The sequence below is a fragment of the Chiloscyllium plagiosum genome, chromosome 16 (assembly GCF_004010195.1).
Source record: "Chiloscyllium plagiosum isolate BGI_BamShark_2017 chromosome 16, ASM401019v2, whole genome shotgun sequence".
Classification (NCBI taxonomy): Eukaryota; Metazoa; Chordata; class Chondrichthyes; order Orectolobiformes; family Hemiscylliidae; genus Chiloscyllium; species Chiloscyllium plagiosum.
This window is the reverse complement of record NC_057725.1, coordinates 46388998-46410565: the sequence shown is the minus strand read 5'-3', so window position 1 is coordinate 46410565 and position 21568 is coordinate 46388998. Positions and strand designations below refer to the sequence as shown.

General features: G+C 38.6%; 1 protein-coding gene across 3 annotated transcripts in view; it reads right to left on the bottom strand.

Annotated features, from left to right (window-relative positions):
* ppp1r32 (protein phosphatase 1, regulatory subunit 32) overlaps positions 1–21568 on the bottom strand; it is a 151918-nt gene that overhangs the window by 35518 nt on the left and 94832 nt on the right. For all 3 annotated transcript variants that reach the window (XM_043705996.1, XM_043705998.1, XM_043705995.1), the window contains 3 exons: positions 13176–13270; positions 11776–11940; positions 8656–8736 (listed from right to left, as the gene is read on the bottom strand). In XM_043705996.1, the coding sequence (XP_043561931.1) occupies positions 8658–8736; positions 11776–11940; positions 13176–13270 (339 nt within the window). In that variant the 3' untranslated portion in view covers positions 8656–8657. The remainder of the gene's footprint in view (positions 1–8655; positions 8737–11775; positions 11941–13175; positions 13271–21568) is intronic.

Genomic DNA, 21568 nt, shown 5'->3' with positions numbered 1-21568 from the left:
TGAGGGGCATGGATAGGATAAATAGACAAAGTCTTTTCCCTGGGGTCGGGGAGTCCAGAACTAGAGGGCATAGGTTTAGGGTGAGAGGGGAAAGATATAAAAGAGACCTAAGGGGCAACTTCTTCACACAGAGGGCGGTACGTGTATGGAATGAGCTGCCAGAGGATGTGGTGGAGGCTGGTACAATTGCAACATTTAGAAGCATTTGGATGGGTATATGAATAGGAAGGGTTTGGAGGGATATGGGCCGGGTGCTGGCAGGTGGGACTAGATTGGGTTGGGATATCTGGTCGGCATGGACGGGTTGGACCGAATGGTCTGTTTCCATGCTGTACATCTCTATGACTCTATGACTCTATGAATGTTGTGTAACTATGGTATGAATTCTACTCTCCTGTATTCTAGTCTTCTAGATATAAATGCGACCATTCCATTAGCTTTTTTGATTATTTTTTGAAGTTCTTTTAGTGATCCACATGTGGATCTTCAAATCTACTTAGAGCTTCAATGTTTCAATTTCTTATATGATTTAAGAAATACCCTGTTCATTATGTTTAAGGTCTAAAATGGATTTTAAAAAATTCATCGAAAACTGTTTATCATGCCTTTACCAATTCACTTCATCTACCAATACGTCCTTGCAACTTTGCATCTCCATTTATACACTGTACAGTGCCATCTATCTTTGTTCCATTGTCAACTTTGGTTATGTGACTTTAGTAGATAATGTGAATACTTGTTTCTCCAGAACTGACCTTTGCAGATCACTACAAGTTGTACACTACCAACTAGAGAACGTGTCCAATTATATCTCTTGAAATGTAGTTCTTGTTTCATCTCTTAGCACAACTATGACAGGAGCTTTTACATTTGTCTGCAGAGGACAGTGCATTAATAATTCTGAATGTGCTAAGGGTTACATGACCAATCAGTTCAAGATTACGAGTCAGGCACACAATGTTGTTCACCTATACTTACTAGAAGCAATATATATTCATGAGATGGAATCTGCCCTCTGTAAGAATAAAGAACATGTCCAGGCATTAGGTCTTTTTTGAAGCAAAACACAAAGATATCCACAAAAGTATGGCTTCCGTAGCAACACCACATCTGACTTGCCAACTATTTCCCATGCAGTATAAATTGTTGTCCCCTTTAAAATCTGGCATTCTTGCATTTTCCCTGGGAGTGCAAGATAAAAACGTTGATACCATCCTTCTATATTCAGCAGTAAATCCAACACCTTTGGTTCATGTGTGGAATGAACTGCCAGAGGAAGTGTGGACACAGGTATAGTTACAACATTTAAAAGACATTTGGATAAATACATGAATAGGAAAGGTTTGGAGGGATATGGCGAAATGCAGGCTAGGATTAGTTTAGTTTGAGAACATGGTCAGCGTGGACTAGTTGGACCGACGGGTCTGTTTCCATGCTGTATGACTTTAATTGAAACATTATGTTAGAACCTGAACTATCTATGAAGCAGCCAATCATCAGGATAAAAAACTTATTGCATTGTAATATTCTGTGATCAATCTGACGTTTCTATATTTTTGTTGATGCGCTAAATGCTGTGAGGACTGAAATTTTGCATATTTCCAAAGCAATGAAACTATTCATTTCTAAACCAAAGCAAGTTAAAACATTAAACACTTGCTATAACAATATCGTATCAATCCAACTGCACATTTTATTGACTTCTTTATGAATTCCTGACTGTGGTGTTTTCATGAAATTGTCAGAAGATAACAAAACACATGACTCCATAACCATGACATTTGGATTTGCTTTGGAATTCAGATCCTTCATTAATCGAAAGAAAAAAATCTTTATAGAGTTAAATTTAGTTTTACTTTCCTATTGCTGCTCCAGTCCACATGTTTATTTATGTCATTATTTTTATTATTTTATTGCCTTCTTCCTTTCCTGGTACCACTGATTCCCAAAAGGAATCCTCTAAGTTGGCATACTGCAAAAAAGAGAAGCATCTGTGGAAGTATGCCAACCAGGACAAGCTGCTTTGTGCTTTTTTATAGCACCCATGTATCAACATACTTGGTGAGATGAAACGGCCTCACTTTGATAGCTGTGGTATAATGGGAAACTCCGTGAAAATGTCTTCCCAGCGTCAGTAGAGAAGCAAGTGCAGTGCTGTGCCATTGTACCAATGATATGAGTGGTCAGTGGAGAGAGGAGGATGAAGAGGAGTTAAGGTCAACTTGGAATGAAAGTCATATCAAGAAGCCGTAATGATGACTAATGGAAATAGTATCCTTGGTGTGGTCAATAGATGTCTCACAATTATAATCAGACATTTCACAAAGCGTGTGGCTAAGCTGTTCCTTAGATTTGTCTTCACACTCATGCCCTTACCTAAAACGTTTTTTTCCTTTCATCATTCCTTACCATTCATAATCCTATGTCCCTACTGACTGAGGAGAGGTTGCCAATGGGTTAATATGCTGTTTGAGGTTGTCCCACATGTTTGTCCTCTCTTATAGTGACAGTCCCCTTAAAACTGGTCCTAACTCCTTAAGCGTGTGTTACGGTACACTGGGATGGGTAAGCTGAAAATTAGGTCCCACTAGTCTTAGCATTGTTATCAAAGTTTAATGATGTTACAACATATGCAGAATTCCATATTTTACATCACTTTCAGACCCATGTTGACAGCAAATATGGATTAGGTTTCTGTACTTAATAAGAATTACTATATTGAACAAGTAAATAGACTCTAGCTGCAGGCTAACTATTATGAACCATTGGCATATAACACTACAGGTTAAAATTCTAACCCCTTCAAAACCCTCTTTCCACACATATTCAAACAGACACACAAAAAAAATGTTATGGATGAAGAGATCAGACTGGGAAAGCAGTTCAGTGATCCCAATTCACAGAATTTACTGAGCTTATTGCTGCGATCAGAATGCTGCTTCTCAATCTTCCTTCTCCAGATGCTTCCCCTCATTTTTAGAAGGCACACGGTAACTGATTCACACTTGCATAAAAGTTTCTGACGTGTAAATTTAAAAGACACAGCTTACAGCAGTTGCTGAAGAAAAAAATGAACTGGTTTTATAATGCAGAGAACAGAGACAGCTCCTGAGTGTGTTGACATCTGATGGCTTCTTCCTAACATGTACATAACTCCAAACTGTTCAGCTATCTAACTTAGTTAGCAGTCAAATGGAATTTGTCATTGATAACTAGTCTGTAGTCCACAGACCAAAAAGTTACTTATTATCAGCTACATCTTCATTTGTACAAAGCTCGTGGCTCCAACTTGTCTATAAAACTCATCCCACTGTTGCTTGAACTAGCAGCTGTGCAAATAGCACTTACAATGAGTGTCAGATTAATTGCTTTTAAAAAGTGCAGCAATGGCTCAACAATCCTTAGTTTTTCAGATGAGTTATTTTCCCATTTCAGTTCACAATGAAAAATATTGAAAAATAAAAAGGAAGTTTTAAAAATGTGACTTACATGTAGGTGCATCTATTCATCATAAATACTCTATGCAAGCCTCTTTAATTTTGTCTATGATGTTGTACAGGATAATGCAAATCAGAAGTGAATGCTATCTTCCAGTGCATTCTTCCAGACAGATTTTGTCACATTCTTTATCACTTTGTGTTGTCTTACACTATCCTAAGTGAAAATACCTTCCAAAAGACTTTAGCACAGCTCTGTTTAACATGCCACAAACATATTGCAAGGTTACTGGGGCATGAATTATCTGTCAATCAGGAAGCAATTGTAGAAATAACATTTTGACAGCAATTCTGTGCAACTCATTGCAAAACCACGTGTTTTAAATGTGGCAAGTTTAAATTTCTGGTAAATTTAGAAGTACTGTCATGGTGGAATTTGACAGAAATAAAAAGTCCTAAGTTACAATCCAACAAAATATCATGGGTCAGGATTTATGAACAGAAGAAAAATAACAGTACAAACTCTGGCAGAAATTACAAAGTACTTACAGGCTGTAAATTATTTTTAAATGTAAAAGATAAAACAATTGACAAGTAAAATAAAGCTTTCTAGAAGATTGATTTGAACAGTAGAAACATGAAAGAGCAGATAGTGAGTTTATTTTGAACAGCAGAAGATAAGGACTGGAGCTTACAATGTTTAAGAATAATATCTTCCTTTTATCTCAACAAAGAATATCCCAATGTGCCCTCATCTGTGTCCATCTCATTGTTCACTGGGGTCAATAGATGTGAAGCTGGAAAAGCACCACAGGTCAGACAGCATTCAAGGTGCAAGAACATCAACATTTCAGGCCAAAACTCTTATTCACTGGACTCTTCATCACCATAATTTAAATTTGCTGCCATCATCATCATTTTAGATTATGATCTATAGGGCCTAATTTGTCTAGTGTGGTGGAGGAAACCCAGCCTGATGAGAGAGTCTTACCTTAAACAAGGTGCAGCTTATTGCATAATAACAATCAGGTACAGTTTTCATTAGTATGATAGCTATCATAACAAAGATGATGAGATGGCATGGCTTCCTCCTTCAGGATTCAGAGCTGTTTTGCTTTTCCCCATCCAAATCCTGATGAGGTCATCTGATCAGGTGGAACTTAATGCAATGTTCAGCATTAATCCTTTCAAAGCAATTACATTAGACAATATTCTGTATACTGGGGAGACTTAATACTAACTGGGTGATCACTTTGCTCAGCATCTCAATTTGCTGGCTACTTCAATTCTAGAGCCCACTCCAACTCTGACCTTTATTCCTCAGCTTTCTACACTGTCTAATGAAGCCCAATGAAATTTTGAAGCACAGTATCCAAATTTTCAAGCCAACAGCCTTCTCGTCAACATCAGTTCACCAATTTGAGCCCATGACCATCATCTCTGTTTTTTTTTTAGACAATTACTGATTCTGCTGATGCCACTTAGAACTTCACCAGACAATACCTTGGGTAGAATTTAATGTTAGTGACAGGAGTTTCATCCAGAGTCTGGAGAACCAATGTGAACCTGCCTCACCTCTGTTGGGGAAAGACTGGAAGAATGCTTAACGGACATTTAAGCGATCAGAGTCAGGCCTTCAGTAGGCCTTAAGACACTGGGCACACACATCCCAAACCCTGAGAGTAGCTTGAGAGCGTGGTGCTGGAAAAGCAGAGCAGGTCAGGCAGCATCCGGGGAGCAGGAGAAGCCCTTCATCAGGAAACTTCATCAGATGTTGCTCACCATTCCCTATCAGCACCACTGGAAATGATGGCTACTGACAGTACTACACTTACCAGTGACCCAGAAATGTGAGTGAAAGCAGGAGGGGGACAGGGTCATTGGTTGGAAGGAAAGACAGAAAGTGGTTCTCAACAGCCTTACACCCATCCCCATTCCCCATTATATCAAACTCCTTAGGGTGACTTCAAACAAGGGACTTTCTGCCAACCCACTAGATAAAATCCTGCAAGCAAATCCAGCCAAGTGTGCTTTCAAGGCTCCTCACTTGGTAACTCTCCAGTGTATTGTTTCAGATGTGTAAGGCATGAAACCAAATAGAGTTGGGCAGAAACAGAAAGATCGCAGGGTCTGCATCATGGCACTCTCCCACCAGATCCAATGCCCACCCCTGCTCCCCTATATAGCTGAGTTTGGAGACAGGGAGCTGAAAGAAATTCTGCCTCTTTGTTTTGTCCTATTAATATATTTTTCCTTGCAGTAAAAGCCCTTTGCCATTCAATCGCTATTATTTTCACCCATTACAGCCTTACCACATTTCTCTTTCTCTGCCTCAGGATTTGCTTATAATCTGTGACACCTGTTGCCTTTTCTTCTGTCTTTACTTCTGATGATTAGGCTATGGATTGGTCCACACTAATGACCAAACTATTGTAGTCATTTGCCATCGCCTTCTGCAGGATGGATGACCAAAAGACTTTCTTACCACCTGCCAACAACCATATTGGATGGGTTTGTAGACTGATTAACAACCTAATTGGCTGCATTAGGAATGCCAATGACCAAAACGTCCTGCCATAGGGCTAAAACCCAAAGCTTCTTGCTAAGAGGATAGGACATTATCACAGCACCACAAGAACTCACAGAACTCCAACTTTCACAAGTATGATGGAAGATCATTGACCGTAAATATTAACTCTCTCCACAGCTGCTACCAAAGTATTTCTAGCATTTTCTGTTTTCTGATTTATTCGTGATACAGCAAAACAATTAGTTTCATTTGACAGGATTGTGTTTTCCACTGTGTCTATTATTTATTATTTATACTGAAGAAATCCTAAATGGGTATTTCTGTACTTACATCTATTACTTGGTTATGAATAACAAACAAGAAGGATCATACCTCAAAGGAATGTGGAACCTGACTAATTTACATAATTGATGAAAAACCTGCGAGAGGTAATGGAATGGCCACTTAACTGACCATTCTAATTTGAGATTGGAAGAGAAAACACAAGCAAACTTGAGTTCACTGGCTGTAAGCAATCATTCTTCTGCTGTATCATAACGTAACCCCAGTGTTGTCCATAATATATTGACTCATTTAACATTTAATATACCTATAGGCATTCTCAATCAGTGTTTGAATTCATTATTAATATAGGCAATAGGACTACAGCATTTGTCCAAGTATTGAAAGACAAGTAGACACCTAAGAGTTCTCTACATTGCTACAAAACATTTTATTCAGAAATGCAGTTAGTGTTTTTTAACACAACTGAAGCAACCAAATTGCTAAATCCATGTTTAATCCTTCAAATCAAAGAGCAATATGATTGCAAAGATCTTCTATAATATTGCCGATTATCATTTAATTATAAAAGTCGAAGCATCCTTCTGAACAGATTGAACGATGATAATCAGTTTTATTCAGCTACTGGTGTGTTCCCCAATGGTTCAGTTTTCCTATATCAACATAGGCTGAGAGTGTCAACCATTTATTTGTTTGTTGGGAACAGCGCAACCGAGCATGATACACCTCAGCTTGTGACATTATAGAATCCAGTTAGTTCTTAAATGATTTCAGAACATTGTTCCAAAACTCGACCCTGTTCTCCATTCTGCTACTAAATCACTTTTTATGCAGCAAGTAATTTGATATCAATTCCAAAATGGTCTTTGTTAACTTGAACTAGTACCCCCATGCAAATGTGAATTTTCTCTTCAGCTTCCCCTTTAACAACCAAAATGCCATTGCATGTTCCTCCATTAACCAAACTCTTGACACCCAATCCCATTCCCACAAACATACTTCACATCTAACTTCCTTTCTTTATTCCTGTGATAACTGCCTGTCTCTACACTCTTATGCTGATCACCCTTCTCCTTCAAAACTGCGACCCTCACTCCCCAAACCTTATCCTTCACCCTCCTGTATTTGCTAGCCGTCTTCACATGTCCAGACACCCCGACTCCTTGAAAGTGCCCTTGTCTCCTAAATTTCGGCATGCCCCTCTCTCAACATTTTGTCAATGCTTCCAATAATTTTTCCAGTAATGAAATAGCCAAAGTCACAAGTGGTGTTATCACTGACTCTGGTGTATAATTGCTGTATGTCCACTTCAACTTTTCTATAGTCTTCAAAACAATTAATCACAACATCCTCCTCTAACACATCTCCACTCTCAGCTTTCTTATCTGGGCCCATGTGATTGCCCTCACCTGGGTCCACCCATACCTTTTCAATTATAACTAAAGTTTCTGTACCAATAGTTTCTCTTCCTACGCCTGTACAGGAACTTCAGGAATTCTCAAAGATTCATCCTCCCTCTGCCATACACTCATCTGCCCCTTTTCAAAAGTTACCTACAGACACGGAATCAATGTTCACAGCTCTACCTTCCATTACTTCCCACACACTGTGTTCTGTTAGGCAGCTTGTCCGTTGGTCAATCTTAAATGAATGGTCATTTCCAGCTGACATTATGAAGACTGAAGCAATTGTCTAATCCATAGCTTAAACTCTATTCCGTTGACTACACCACCGAGTACCTTGGCCATTTGTCTAAAGCTAAATCAAATTGCTAATAGTGTTTGGTCTTGAAATAATACAAGATTTTTGCGTTTAAGATATGAAGATCATGATTACATTCCAGTCTGTTGGTAAATGCCTAGTTAGCATTCGTCATATCTAAACAAAATGCCTAAACCTCTTAATTAAGTTCAAATCTGTAGCTGCAACCTAGGTATACAATATGTTCTGGAATAACTACCTGAATTATTCAATTATGTGCCGGTATCTCTCTTATTTAATAGAATCATAGAATCCCTACAGTGTGGCAACAGGCCATTCGGCTCAACAAGTTCACGCTGACCCTCCAAACAGCATCCCACTCTCATTCCCCTACTCTATCTCTGTAACCCTGCATTTCCCATGGCTAATCCACTTAACCTACACATCCCTGGACCCATTACGCTCCACTAACCGTCCAAACAAAATTCTGTTCGTTTATATGGATCAAAAAGAATCAACCCTACATTGACTAGCTTTTCTTTGATAGTGACCAGATTTTCTTTTTCTATCATACTCACTGTTTCCAATTTTGCTATTTTGAGGAAGCTAGTTCATATCTTGCAACATAGAGACATTCGGTGTGTGCTTTTCAAGTTTCCTGAAAACCAATGGAATATTTCAAATTCAACAGACAGCAGCACTTACCCTCAGAGGGTCAGCCCAGGCGGACGCAATTTGTGATCATAAGTGTGATCATCGTAAAATTCATCAACAGACTTTAATGTTCTATCAGAAAAAGAAAAATGAAACATCTTTTACTGTTCTTGCTTAAATTAAAGATTTCTTATTTAATTGCTACAGTTTAATTTCTTCTTCAACATTAATTGTTTTATAACAAATACTGCAATTCAATTGTTAAAATTAACATTTCAATAAAGAACTACAGCTAATTGACATAGAAGCAGATAATCCATAGACACCATATATTAAAAAGTTACTTATGGTTTGAAAGGCTCTTACAGATAGCAATGATGGTATTTTCAGAAATAAACTCACACCTCAAAAGCTGTATTGAAGCATGACATATCTTGAAAAATTCATTTTTGACTAAGTAATCAGATTAACAGTATGCAAATATAACAATCATGTAGTAAGAAAAATAGACAAAGAAATTCAGCAGGTGGCAAAGAATTGGTGTATAGAATATTAAAGAAGGGGCAATATTGAATCAAAATGCTCTTAAAGTTACATATCAATGCATCTTTCCAATATTACAGGTGCAGAAGTATATATAAATTAAAGAATTTAAATGCATCATCAAGAAACTGAATCCAACAAGGCTGCTTCAGTACCTATTCAATACTGTCCCTCACATGGTTAAATCTAATTGCAATTCAGAGTCATCTGATTGCTCTGGGCACGATAGATGCAATAAGATCAGAAACTGGGTTGACTGTACAAGGGATTTTTTTGAACTTCGTACAAATATTGACTGTTCTCCTTTGTAGGATTTTGAACACTGTGACATGAAAAGGTACTGTAAGAGTAATACAGAGGACTCATGATCAATCTCAGGACATACTTATGCATTCCTTCCATTCTTTCAGTAAATAATTTCTTTTTATTCACTGAAACATGCTTCGGAGTAATTCACAAGGTCTCAGTCAAATCATTAATACAAATATAGGGGAGCACTGGCCTAACTAGTGAGCTGAAAATCAACTAGGCAAAAGTGAGGACTGCAGATGCTGGAAAAGCACAGCAGGTCAGGCAGCATCCGAGGAGCAGGAAAATCGACGGTTCGGGCAAAAGCCCTTCATCAGGATTCTAATCTAAACATTACTGAGCTGAAAGGTCCGCCTTAATGGTCTGTCAACCTTTTGCTAAATTTGTAACCAACAGACCCTTGCTACCAACCACTATTACTTCTTTCACCCTTGTCAGCTCCTCACTCTAGATCCACTGGAAAACCAGCAAACTGAGACCCAGTCTGGCAATGGCAATGGCAACACTCGAGTTAGATTTCAGAGAGACCGTGGGTATTGCAATCATGATGGCTTTTTGATTGCAGGAATGAATGGAGAACTAGTGTAATCTGTTGACTGGCTGCACAAAAGTTAAAACATGCCAATACGGATTTCCAACTCTTTACATTACATGATCTCTAACCTCGCCTTAACACAATCAATCATTGTGCAGTTCAAGATGCTGGAAAATGCATTAACATTTATTTCCTCACATATTGTTGTCAGATATAAATTTTTCATGATTCAAAGATTCTGAAATCCACCTCTTCTATATATTACACCTCCCCCTATGTGCTCATTCAGTACAGTTTCATTTTACACACATAATGAATTCACACTTTGCAACACGCTCAGAATTTCAACTTTCCAAAGCAGAGTCATTGAACTGGAAACATTAGTGCTGCTTCTCTTTCCACGGATGCTCCAGATCCACTGAGGTTCTCCTGCCTTCTCTATTTTCATTTCAGATCTCCAGCGCGCGCAGCATTTTGTTTTCATTCAACTGTTATGAAGCAGTTTGTCTTTTTCCGGGTTTAAAGAGCAATAATTTATGACTGCTCTAATAAAAAGATATGATGCATGTTGTGCATCAACATAAAAATCCTTCTTTGCAGGGCCTCAGAACGATGGTATATCAGCATTTCATGTTGTCACCCCTGGCTCAATGGTAGCGCTCTTTCCTAAGAGTTAGAAGGTTGTGGATCATGCCCAACTCCAGTGTTTTGAGCGTATTATCTTGACTGACAAATAGGCAGTCCTCATGGATTGCAACAGTGATGGAGACACACCCAGTAATTAGGAAGCAAATGGAATGTTGGCCTTCATTTCCAGGGGGATGAAGTGTAAAACTGGGGAAGTCTTGCTGTAGCTGGGGAGGACATTGACAAGAACACACCTCGAGCACTCTGTACAGTTTTAGTCTCCTAATGTAAGGAAGTATATCCTTACATTTAAAACAATCCAAGAAGGCTCAGTAGGCTGATTTTTGAGATGAAGAGATTTTCTTACTGGGAAAGTTTGTGCAGATTGTGCCTATACTCATTGGAATTTAGAAGAACGAGACAGGATTTTAATAAAACATGTAGCATACTTGACAGGGTCGATGCTAAGATGTGGAGTGAGATCGTAGGCCCAGAGGGAGTAGGCCTGGAGGTGGGAAATGAATTTGATTTGGCTAAAGATGGCTGGTTTTGGGCAGGAAAACCCATTGTTGACCTTACTACTCCACCACTAATTAAGGCCCTCATTATTTCCATTTATATTTTATGTTGATCTTCATCTGGTCTCTTATTAGAATTCATTGCCCTCCTTTACAGCAACTTACATTAGAATAGCACCTTTAACATTGTAAGCTTAGACATGTAAGGAGTCATCAGAGTGGGTGGCCAAGCACTAAGTAAATAAGGTAGGTTTTAAGGACCATCTTAAAGGCTAACTGTAAAGATTAGAGTTGAATTGTTTATGGAGAGAATTCCAGAACTTGAGACCTTGGCAGTTGAAGGAATGCCTATGATGGAGCAAATAATTTAGAATAGGAAGGTGGAATTGGTTTACTGCAGAAATCTCAGAACCTTGTACAGTTGAGGAAGGTGAGAGAGAGTGAGAAAGAGAGTGAGTGAGAAAGAGAGTGAGTGAGAAAATTGAGAGAGTGAGAGGAAGGATGCCACAGAGGGATTTGAAAATAAGAATGAATATTGAGGCAGTACCTAAGTAAGATCCAATAAAGGTCAGCGAAACAGAAAATGATGCAAGCTGGCATACAGGCAGTCTCTTACTGAATTTACAACGTGGTTCCTACCTCACCACATAGGGCTGAATCCGGCGTAAAGTTTCAGTTACATTGTAGTCTGGGCCATGCTGATGAATCTTGGAGCTAGTAGCATAACTATGAGGAAACTGTTTCTGAATTCCTCCTCTTGTCCAACCTTCTCTATCCTGTCCTTTTGGAGTTTTGTCATTGTGCCTAAATTTGTAGAAACAGTTTTCAAAAATCAGAACATGAATTATTGAAGTGACAGAGAGTTAGAATGAGTTAACATTGTAAATATAGATAGGTAGGAGATATCAGAGTAAGTGGACAACCACAAAGTCAAGGAATGTTAGTGTTGACTTTATGTTTGGCCACCTACTCCAGTATGTCCTGTCATATCTCTGTTTACAGGCCGGCCTCATACTTATCTTTCAAAACCTCTTAAAAATTCTCCTTACATAAAATGATATATTTTTTCCTGTTCAATATCAATCCACCTTTCCCTTTTGCAGTTTTGTTCATTTTTGAAATTTTTATTTGCAATGAAGATAATCAGAGAAATGTAAGCATGTCATCCCTATGTAGACTTGATATTGAAGTGCATTCCTTTAAAATAATCAGCTGATGTGGTTGAATAAGGCTTTCTGTCAATCTGCTTCATATAAGGGGAAAGTATGGTTCTAACATGTAATTTTGTTTATTGCTTGGGAAATTACATTGTGAAATTGTGACATTATGCAACTATAACCTGTAGTCTTGTGTTCATTGTCTATGCTAAATAATTATCTTACTCATCCTTTTACATTTTTAAAATTTGTTATATTGCATCTCTTAATCCTATTTTCTTTCATAAAAATATATCAAGTCATCTCAGCCTTTCTTTATAATCTAATCTCTTAATGCTGGATCAATATTTTCATGTCTAAAACTATGGCATTTGATTCAGAAATAGATCCAAAATAAGTTGATAGGAATGTAGGTATATGAACCCACATGTTATTCTGGCTCCTGAATCAGAAATGAGATAAATAGTTCTAGTTCCAACTACCTTGAGCACATTATCACTTCCTTCTGAGAGCTAATTTTCTGAGGTTGTATATTCCTCAAAGAGCTTGCTTGCTTACAGTACACTTGAACCGTACTAGTTTCTGCTCTTTAAACAAGAGCAAGACTAAGTGTCGTACATGCACCAGTTGACCATATAGACTTTTAATCCAGAAGGGAAAGAAAAAACTTGTAAAACATCTGAAGGATGCATATTGATCTGAATCATCTTGTATACTTCAAAATGGAGGACTAGTATATTGATTTCCAAGTACTAATAGTTTCTCCCTCTCAGAACAAACAATGTTTCTGGCAGCATGAAACTGGAAAATTAACATTTGTTACTGTGCCACATTGCAAGTCATTACCCAATATCACTTTTCTTTATACCCACTGTGACTCACCAAAGTTTATAATTTGTTAAAAATCTGTCAGCATCTGTTGCAGTCTTGGCTGGATGTATGTAGACCTTTTCATTGCTACTAAATCCAGTAAGCTCCTGAAACCAAGGAGAAAGTCAGAAAATCTGAATATTGGGTGTTCTGAAGCATAACATTATTCGATGGTGCTTATAATTTGCAGCAGAAAATGGTACTAAATCTCATGGCCTTAGCAGGGCCTGCTATGTGTAAACTTGCCTCAATTCGAAATGAGATAGTGGTGAGCTGGAAATGTAAGGCGGGGGGTGGGGGGGGGGGGGGGGGGGGTTGAAGTAGCGGGGAGCAGAGAGAGGAAAATTCAAAGAAAATAGTTTTCTAATAGTTTGGTATGCAGCCACATTGAATGGGAGTTCTGAGGTGTTGTGGTTAGCATTGCTGCCTCACAGCACCTGGGACTCAGGTTCGACTCCACCCTCGGGTGACTGTCTGTGTGGAGTTTGCACATTCTCTCCATATCTGTCTGGGTTTCCTCCTGGTGTTCAGGTTTCCTCCCTCAGTCCAAAGATGCATAGGTTAGGTGGATTGGCGATGCTAAATGCAGTGTTATAGGGTAGGGGTTGGGTCCGAGTGGGATGGTCTTCAGAGGTTCACCATGGATTCAATGGGCCAAATGGCCTGTTTCAACACTGCAGGGATTCTCTGTTTTTAGCTTAACAACTGGACAACTATGACTAACTTTAATTCCTCCTAAGCTAATGTACCGTAATTCCTTCTCTCAATTGCATTGATTTGAATGGTCAACTGCCCACAGGAATCTTAAGAGAGAACATGACTCCTCAGCTCAATAGCCTGCTGAAGGTATTGTCTGCAGGCTCAATCATGAGGAATGGGTGAGGCAAGGATAGTTGTTATTACTCCATGAGCAATTGTCTAAGGAAACAAAAATACCTCTAGGACAGAAGGAAAAGGAGCATAAATTAGAAGTGGGAAAATATAAAAAGGGAAGCACGGTTTACTTCTGAGAATGGCCATCATGCTGTACAGGACTGTGACTCTTGAGAATATGTTAGGGAATGTAATTCCAGGAAATTTTTAACTATGCTCAATAATGAGACACAAATGTATAGAGGTTTGTACTACTGATAATGGAGTATATTTCATAATGCAGAAGATGAGTGACAGATAAATACAAAGTTATGCAGAACAACATTCAGTGGCTATTTTATGATTTTCCAAGTGCATATTTTAAATAATGCATTCATTTTGCCTGCTCAAAACCATCACAATTTTACTTTCAACTTCTTCATTTCAGCAACAAGGAATTGTAACAGCAGTGCTCCATCAAATCGTAGCATTGAATTATACATGAAGACAAATCAAACCTTGCACTGCCTCTATGAATGACCTTTCCACTGATGTCCTCTTTACCCTGTCCAAAAACACTTTTGAAGTTTTTTATTACATATTTAGTTCTGAGATTTTCACTTTTCCAAGCTGACTATGAGGGCACGTGTATTAGTTGTTAGTAAGAGTTGATTCACAAAATTCTCAGCCAAATGCTTTACCTTGCCACCAGGCTGCATAGCAGTGAGAGCATGTGACATTCCATCACTTCCTCTGATGGTGCATACAGTATCTAATTAGTATATCACACAGTCAGATGTAACTCTTTATACTACCATTTCCATTTTCTGTAAGGATGCTGCAGCTCCAAGATCCTCACTTTTACTTAAAGCACCTGGAGGAAATTAGACCTCAGGCACAATTAATTCCAATCAACTGAGACAGGCAAGTGACAAATATTGCAGTTGCCCCATTCATGTTGAAAGACCGATTTGGTGAAATTTTTAGGTGAAGCCCAAAATGGGCAAGCAGCCCATCGAGATGCGTGAAGCAGGAAGGAGGCTGCTTAACTTTGTAAATGGGTCCTATGCTGCTTGTAAGACTTGGAATGCAATTATCAAGTTCAAATGGGCAATATGTAACAGACCTTACTACATACAGTGGAAGACTAATTAGCAATCCTAAACCAGACACTGAACACTGTTGACAAAGTGGCACAAACAGCTTCCAGAATTCTTTGCCATGTCCAGTTGAAACCACAATATTCTAGCGATCTTTGACAAGATTTGTAGCTCAGGTTGATGATAGGTATGTAAGTTAGCTCACTGAACTGGAAGATTTATTTTCAGACATTTCATCACCATTATTAGGTAACATCACCAGTGAGAGTCTCCTTTCAAGGGAAGGTAGATAGGATCTAAGTTGATGTGTTTGTTGATGGAGTTCTGGTCAGAATGTCATGCCTCTAAGAATTCTTGTGCGTGTCTTTGTCTTGCCTGTCTAAGGATGTGTGTGTTGTCCCAAAAGACACGACCTAGTCTCACTAGTTTCCATACATACAGACAAAGAAGGACATCTTGAAAAAAAGAACCGGAAATGACATCACCCATCAGAAGAAACCAAGACATATAAATAGATAGGCAGGACATACTACCAGCACTTCACCAGAGACTCGCACTGATATGTTTCCTAGTATGGTGACAAAATGTCTGAAAATAAACCTTCCAGCTCTGTGAGCTAACTTACATACTTGCCATAATATTCTTTTGCTAAGCTCAGTGGAAATCCTCAAGCTAGCTGCTTACAATTCTAAGGTTCACATCTTACAGCCAACTCCAATTTTCTACCCCATCCATTCTCCCTTTAAAGCCCTGACCTGCCAAGTAGATAAACTTGATCATAATCATGCAGTATACCCTAGATTTTCCCATATAATCCTAGCATCCTATACTCTAGACAACTACAGCAGAAACACAAAAGGGGACATGATGGACTCAGAAGGGCTGGGAGACCAGCAGCAATCTTCTGAGGAGGGAGATGAGGATGTTGAGCAGGAAGAGCACCGCAGCATGAGATACAACAAGCCAGACAGTATTTAACTGACACGCAGTTCCAATAAATGAGAATCTGGTGCAGTGACCACTCATTGACTATTAATTCATTGCTGCTTGAAAGGCAAGCAGTTTCTGTCTATTCTCAAAAACAAATGCAGCTTTTATTAGGCTCCATGGACACTGGAGAAAGAGTAGCACTCCCTTAGACAGAGTTCTAAGATGGGATAAAGGCTAAAGGTCTGTAACTCTTGGCTTTTAAATAGCAATGCTTTTACAAATGTGCATTTGTATTATAATCAAGTGTCAGATATCCCACCTGTGTGCCCTGAAAAGCAGCCCTATCACAATAGAGGGCAGCTCTTGACCTGGTGCACAGCTGAGCTTTAAACATGGCTCCATACCAATGATCCAGGGTGGTCCCAGCAATAAGTCCCATCACTGCCGAGGGGCAAGTTAGCGTGAGCAATGGCCTGTACTGGCATGCTACATAGCTAAAGAGGTCATTCACAGACAGTAGCATGAGAAAATTCACCAAGACTTGTAAAGAGAAATCCTGCATGAAATTCATCAAAATGGACAGCCAATTTCTGGTAAAATTCAGCCTGAAGCAGTCAAGCAGATATTAAATTTTACTCATACAGAGAGGCAGCATTGGTCATATCAAGGCTTTACTAAAGGGACGCATACAAATTGATTGCAACTCACTTAAAAAAATGCACTGAAATAGCTCTGTTGCATTTTCCCTTTGGACATGCATCCAAAATCTAACTGCACTGTACTCTCTTTGACTGAAAGGTAATCATTACACTCAGCTCTCATAGAACCATCTCACTTCCAGCATCTCTGGGCAATCTCTATATCATTAGCCAGGCTGTTGCACTAACGAAATGACTAGAAGACTAAAATACATCTGCACAAATTTGTACTTTCCATTTCACAGCAGGACTACAAAGGAAAAGGGCCATCCAGTTTTACAAAGTTGTTTCCAATCCCAAGGTTCACATTACTTTGTGAGCTTCCACACAGTATCCCTCAACTATCGATACCAAGGCCTTCCACTCATTCAATAAGTAGGTTGCATGGGACAACAGATTCTACATTTCAACACCAGGTTTGTCACATCTTCTCATGATCCATACAATGTGACACTTGCTTATTTTTCCAAGGATGAAATTAAGAACGATAGAATGTTTGAGTGACCAAAGTTTACTTTGTACTCCCACAGGTAATGATTATGCTGCAAATGGCTCAAGTAACAGCAAAAGACGGCTTCAAGATGATATGAGGTAAGGGTAGCACTGAGGCATTAAAGGCAAATGTAAACGAGCTTGAGTCTCTGTTTACTTCTTTCCATTCTCATCTTCACCATCTCCTCCTCTTCCTTCTCATTATCATGTTTCACAGAGAGATAGTTTTCTCTCTATTCTTCTTTATCAGATGCTGATGTACCATTATTGGCAGGTTTTCTGCCATGCCTACCCAGCAGTCTATGTCTCCTGATGTCAGTTTCCTCAAGAAGACCGAGATCTGAGTGAAATTTTAGTATTTTGTTCTGTGCCAGTATGCCACTGACTTGACTTGTTGGCTGTATTTGCCAATTGTGTGCCAGATGCAATTGTGGTAGACATTCCTGAGAAGTATTGGAAAAAGACATCTGCAGCCAAACTGGATGGGAGTCAAGTGAATGACTCCAGTAAAGTTGGACAAGAATCAAGTGAGAGAGACAAATATTGATCCATACTGACTGCTTGTCCTCTTATCTATTGTTGTATTGTTCAGCCAGATCTGTCTGTTTTAAAGGTTGCACTTCAATTTTGTTGAAGCTATTCCTCCCACATCATGTGTCACATTACTCATAATAATAAAACTTTTTTTTCTGGAAATAAATCAATTTGTATTTGAATGATCAGTTGAGTATTTAGTAGCTTTAAATCCTGAGTGTTACTGTCTTTAACACTAACTCCTGGAGTTTGGATGGCAAACATGGCACTAAAAACATGCCAGGATAGATTTTAATAATGACGATCTCTACAAACAATTCACAACCTGTTGGAGTGAGATACACAACTTAGTTGGTCCTTTATTGGTCTTCATGGTTTACTGTCATGTAAGGACCACAAATTTCACATCAATTACCATTCCGCAGACTTCAATCCTTCCTTTCCCCATCTCTTGCTAAAGGACAAAACATAATGTGTATGAGAAGAAAGACCATTACCATAAGATACATACAGACAGAACAAGAAGTTCTGGAGATTAATAGCCCAAGCAGGGCAGTGAAAAGTGTTGCAATACTACGACTTTACGAGGTCTATTTTATCCTTTTTCTTAAATGAAGGAAGTCTCAGACAGAGGGACTGAGCAGCCTGCTCAGAGCCAATAGAGTAAACAGCTTGTCAGGCTTTGAGTTTTTATTTTAAAATGTGGGAATGGGTGGGGTCAAGCTCCCACAGAACCAGGATTTGTAGTTTTAACTTTCTGTAGTTGCTAGAGTCTTGAGGCCGGATGTGAAGCTCTTATTCCTCTCTCCATTAAAACTAAAAGCTGGTGTTGTCTTCCTGCTGTCAGAATTGCATGTGAGACCATCCACTTTCCAGAATTTACCTTTGCCAAGGGTATATTTATGGGTTGTTACGATATTAGAATAGTTAATTAGTAGTGTTAATATATATATTATTGTGTTAAGGATTTTGATAGAGTTACAGTTAAGCCAGTTTTTTAATTTTTATTTTGTCTGCATTTTAACTATAATGTAAAATTAAAATGTGTTTTGTTTAATGTTGAGTAGTTCAACCATTTGAATTGCATCTGAAATGCAACATCTTACACTTATCTTTAAACTAAGAAAATGTTAGGGTCTAGACTATCTTATTAATATATTTTGAGAAAGTTTGGTCTGGTCCAGAACAAAAGGCCAGGCTAACTATTTTGCCATTAACAAAGTTGACCCTCCTATACTTCAGTCCAAGGTTCAGTTCACCCATCCCAGATTAAAAATAAGAATCCAACAATTGAAATCTCAAACAGGACACAGTTCCAGAGGACCATTGTTTCAACAATCTCACTCTTTGTTTCAACAATCTCATACCAATAGAGCTTCATCCTCGAATTTTCACATAAGTCGTAAAGTAGTCCTCAAACAGTGGATACTGAGTGGTCAAATATAACAGAACTAGACCATATACAGGAAAGAAAAGCTAATTAAAGGGTGATCCAGCCAAAATTAAGCAGGGTGATAAGGTAGCAAACATTAATAAATCAGTAGTGATAAATCCTCAAAAGACCTTGGAGTGCAGGTTCATAGTTCCTTGAAAGTAGAGTCACAGGTAGATAGGATAGTGAAGAAAGCATTTGGTTTGCTTTCCTTTATTAGATAGAGCATTGAATATAGGAGTGGGGAGGTCATGTTACAGTTGTACAGGACGTTGGTTAGGCACTTTTGGAATATTGTGCGTAATTTTGGTCTCCCTCCTCTTGGAAGGATGTTGTGAAACTTGAAAGGGTTAAGAAAAGATTTACAAGGATGTTGCAAGGGTTGAAGGATTTGAGCTATAGGGAGAGGCTGAAGAGGATGGGGCTGTTTTCCCTGGAGCATTGCAGGCTGAAGGTGACCTTATAGAGGTTTATAAAATTATGAGGGGCATGGATAGGGTAAATAGACATGGTATTTTCCCTGGCGTGGGAAAGTCCAGAAAAAGAGGACATAGATTTAGGGTTAGAGGTGAAAAATGTAAAAGGGACCTAAGGGGCAACTTTCTCACAGAGGGTGGTGCATGTAAGAAATGAGCTGCCAGAGGATGTTGTGGAGGCTGATACAATTACAACACTTAAAAGACATGTGGTGGCTATATGAATAGGAAGGGTTAGAGGAATATGGGCCAAGAGTTGGCGATGGGACTAGATTGGGTCAGGACATCTGGTTGGCATGGATGAGTTGGACCGAAGGGTCCGTTTCCACGCTGTACATCTCTATGATTCTATGAAATGAATAGAGTGAAAAAATAAATACATTTCTTTAATAAAATTGAGAACCCTTCACAGAATAGAGCTCCTTGGATAAATAAAGAACTGACAACTCAAAAAAACTAAAACTAAAAAAAGGATGGGCAGGATAATGTTAAGCTAAAAATAGTAAGTATAATTATGAGAATATGGAAAATCTAGTTGTAAAGTGGAGACAGATATTAGGAAGGTGAAAAGGGAATATGAAATAGGTTAGCAGATAGTATAAATGAGAACAGTAAAAGTGGTTTTTAAACTTGCAGTTGAGAAGTGTAGCTCATTATCCATCACTTTGACCTGAAAGCAGTCGAAATTTGGTGAGCTCCTTTAACTTATTTAGCTAGGCCTGTAAATAAGCAGTCTGAGACAGAGATAGGCTAAATAAATATGTATATCAGGGTCGTAGGTCAAATTGGAGCGGGCTGCCAAGAGAGAAAGAGAAACTGCCAAGGGAAGGATGAGTGGCTGTAACAGGGGGTAGGACTGTTAAAGGGCATGAGGGAGACGGATTTCAAAAAGGAGTAAGGACATGCAAACGGGGGAGGGGGTCTGCAAATGATGGGCAAGAATAATCTGACAAAGTGGGGAGAGAGCCTGCAATGTGGAGAAAACAGTTTAAACTTTTCAACTTAGGAAATAATTATCTTTCTTAGAATGAGGCAAGTTGAGATAATGAATTCCTTGCAAATGAGCATGGAGTCCAGTTTAAAGTGGCAGAAATTTAGGAACTACTTAAGGGGGATGCCTTTAATGGATGTTGTTGAAATGAAGACTGAGTGATTTGAGTAATTTAATACTGAATGCTCTTGTTTCATCAAGATTCACATTTATATGTTATCACAACTTACACATTATGAATGAATAACGGTGTAGTGGTTGTGTTAGAAACAAAGATGCAATAGTTTAGTTCTGATCTCACCAGTCTGTAAAAAGCATGCTTACAAGGATGGCTTTTTATGTATAGAAGTGTGCCCATTTTCTTTTTTAAAAAAAGTACTTATGAAATTTAACTGGTCTTGTACCTAGGTACGGTTGTGTCCACATTACCTTGTGTGTTGTGGCTTTAATTTTCAGGAAATGGTAATGATTACTGAGGATATTAACAAATTCCTCTAATTCTTCTTCTGTCTGAGTACAAATCTCAACACAAAATCAGATAGTATTGTTATAGTATGCAATCACCTAATGTAGGAGTTAATGGAACTGTAAAACGAGTGTGCAAACAAAACATCACCCACTAAAATCAAAAAGTATCCCCTGACAAATTCGAAGTGCAGCCCGATAAAAGTATATTTCAAGCCTTGATGATTATCAGTGAATAACAAAGCTATAACCTCCAGGAAACCAATAATGGACTAGTCATGTAGGCATAATAGTGGCAAATGGAATTCATTCTGGGAAAATATGATTTATAGAGTCATAGTCATAGAGATGTACAGCATGGAAACGGACCCTTCAGTCCAAACCGTCCATGTTGACCAGATATCCCAACCCAATCTAGTCCCACCTGCCAGCACC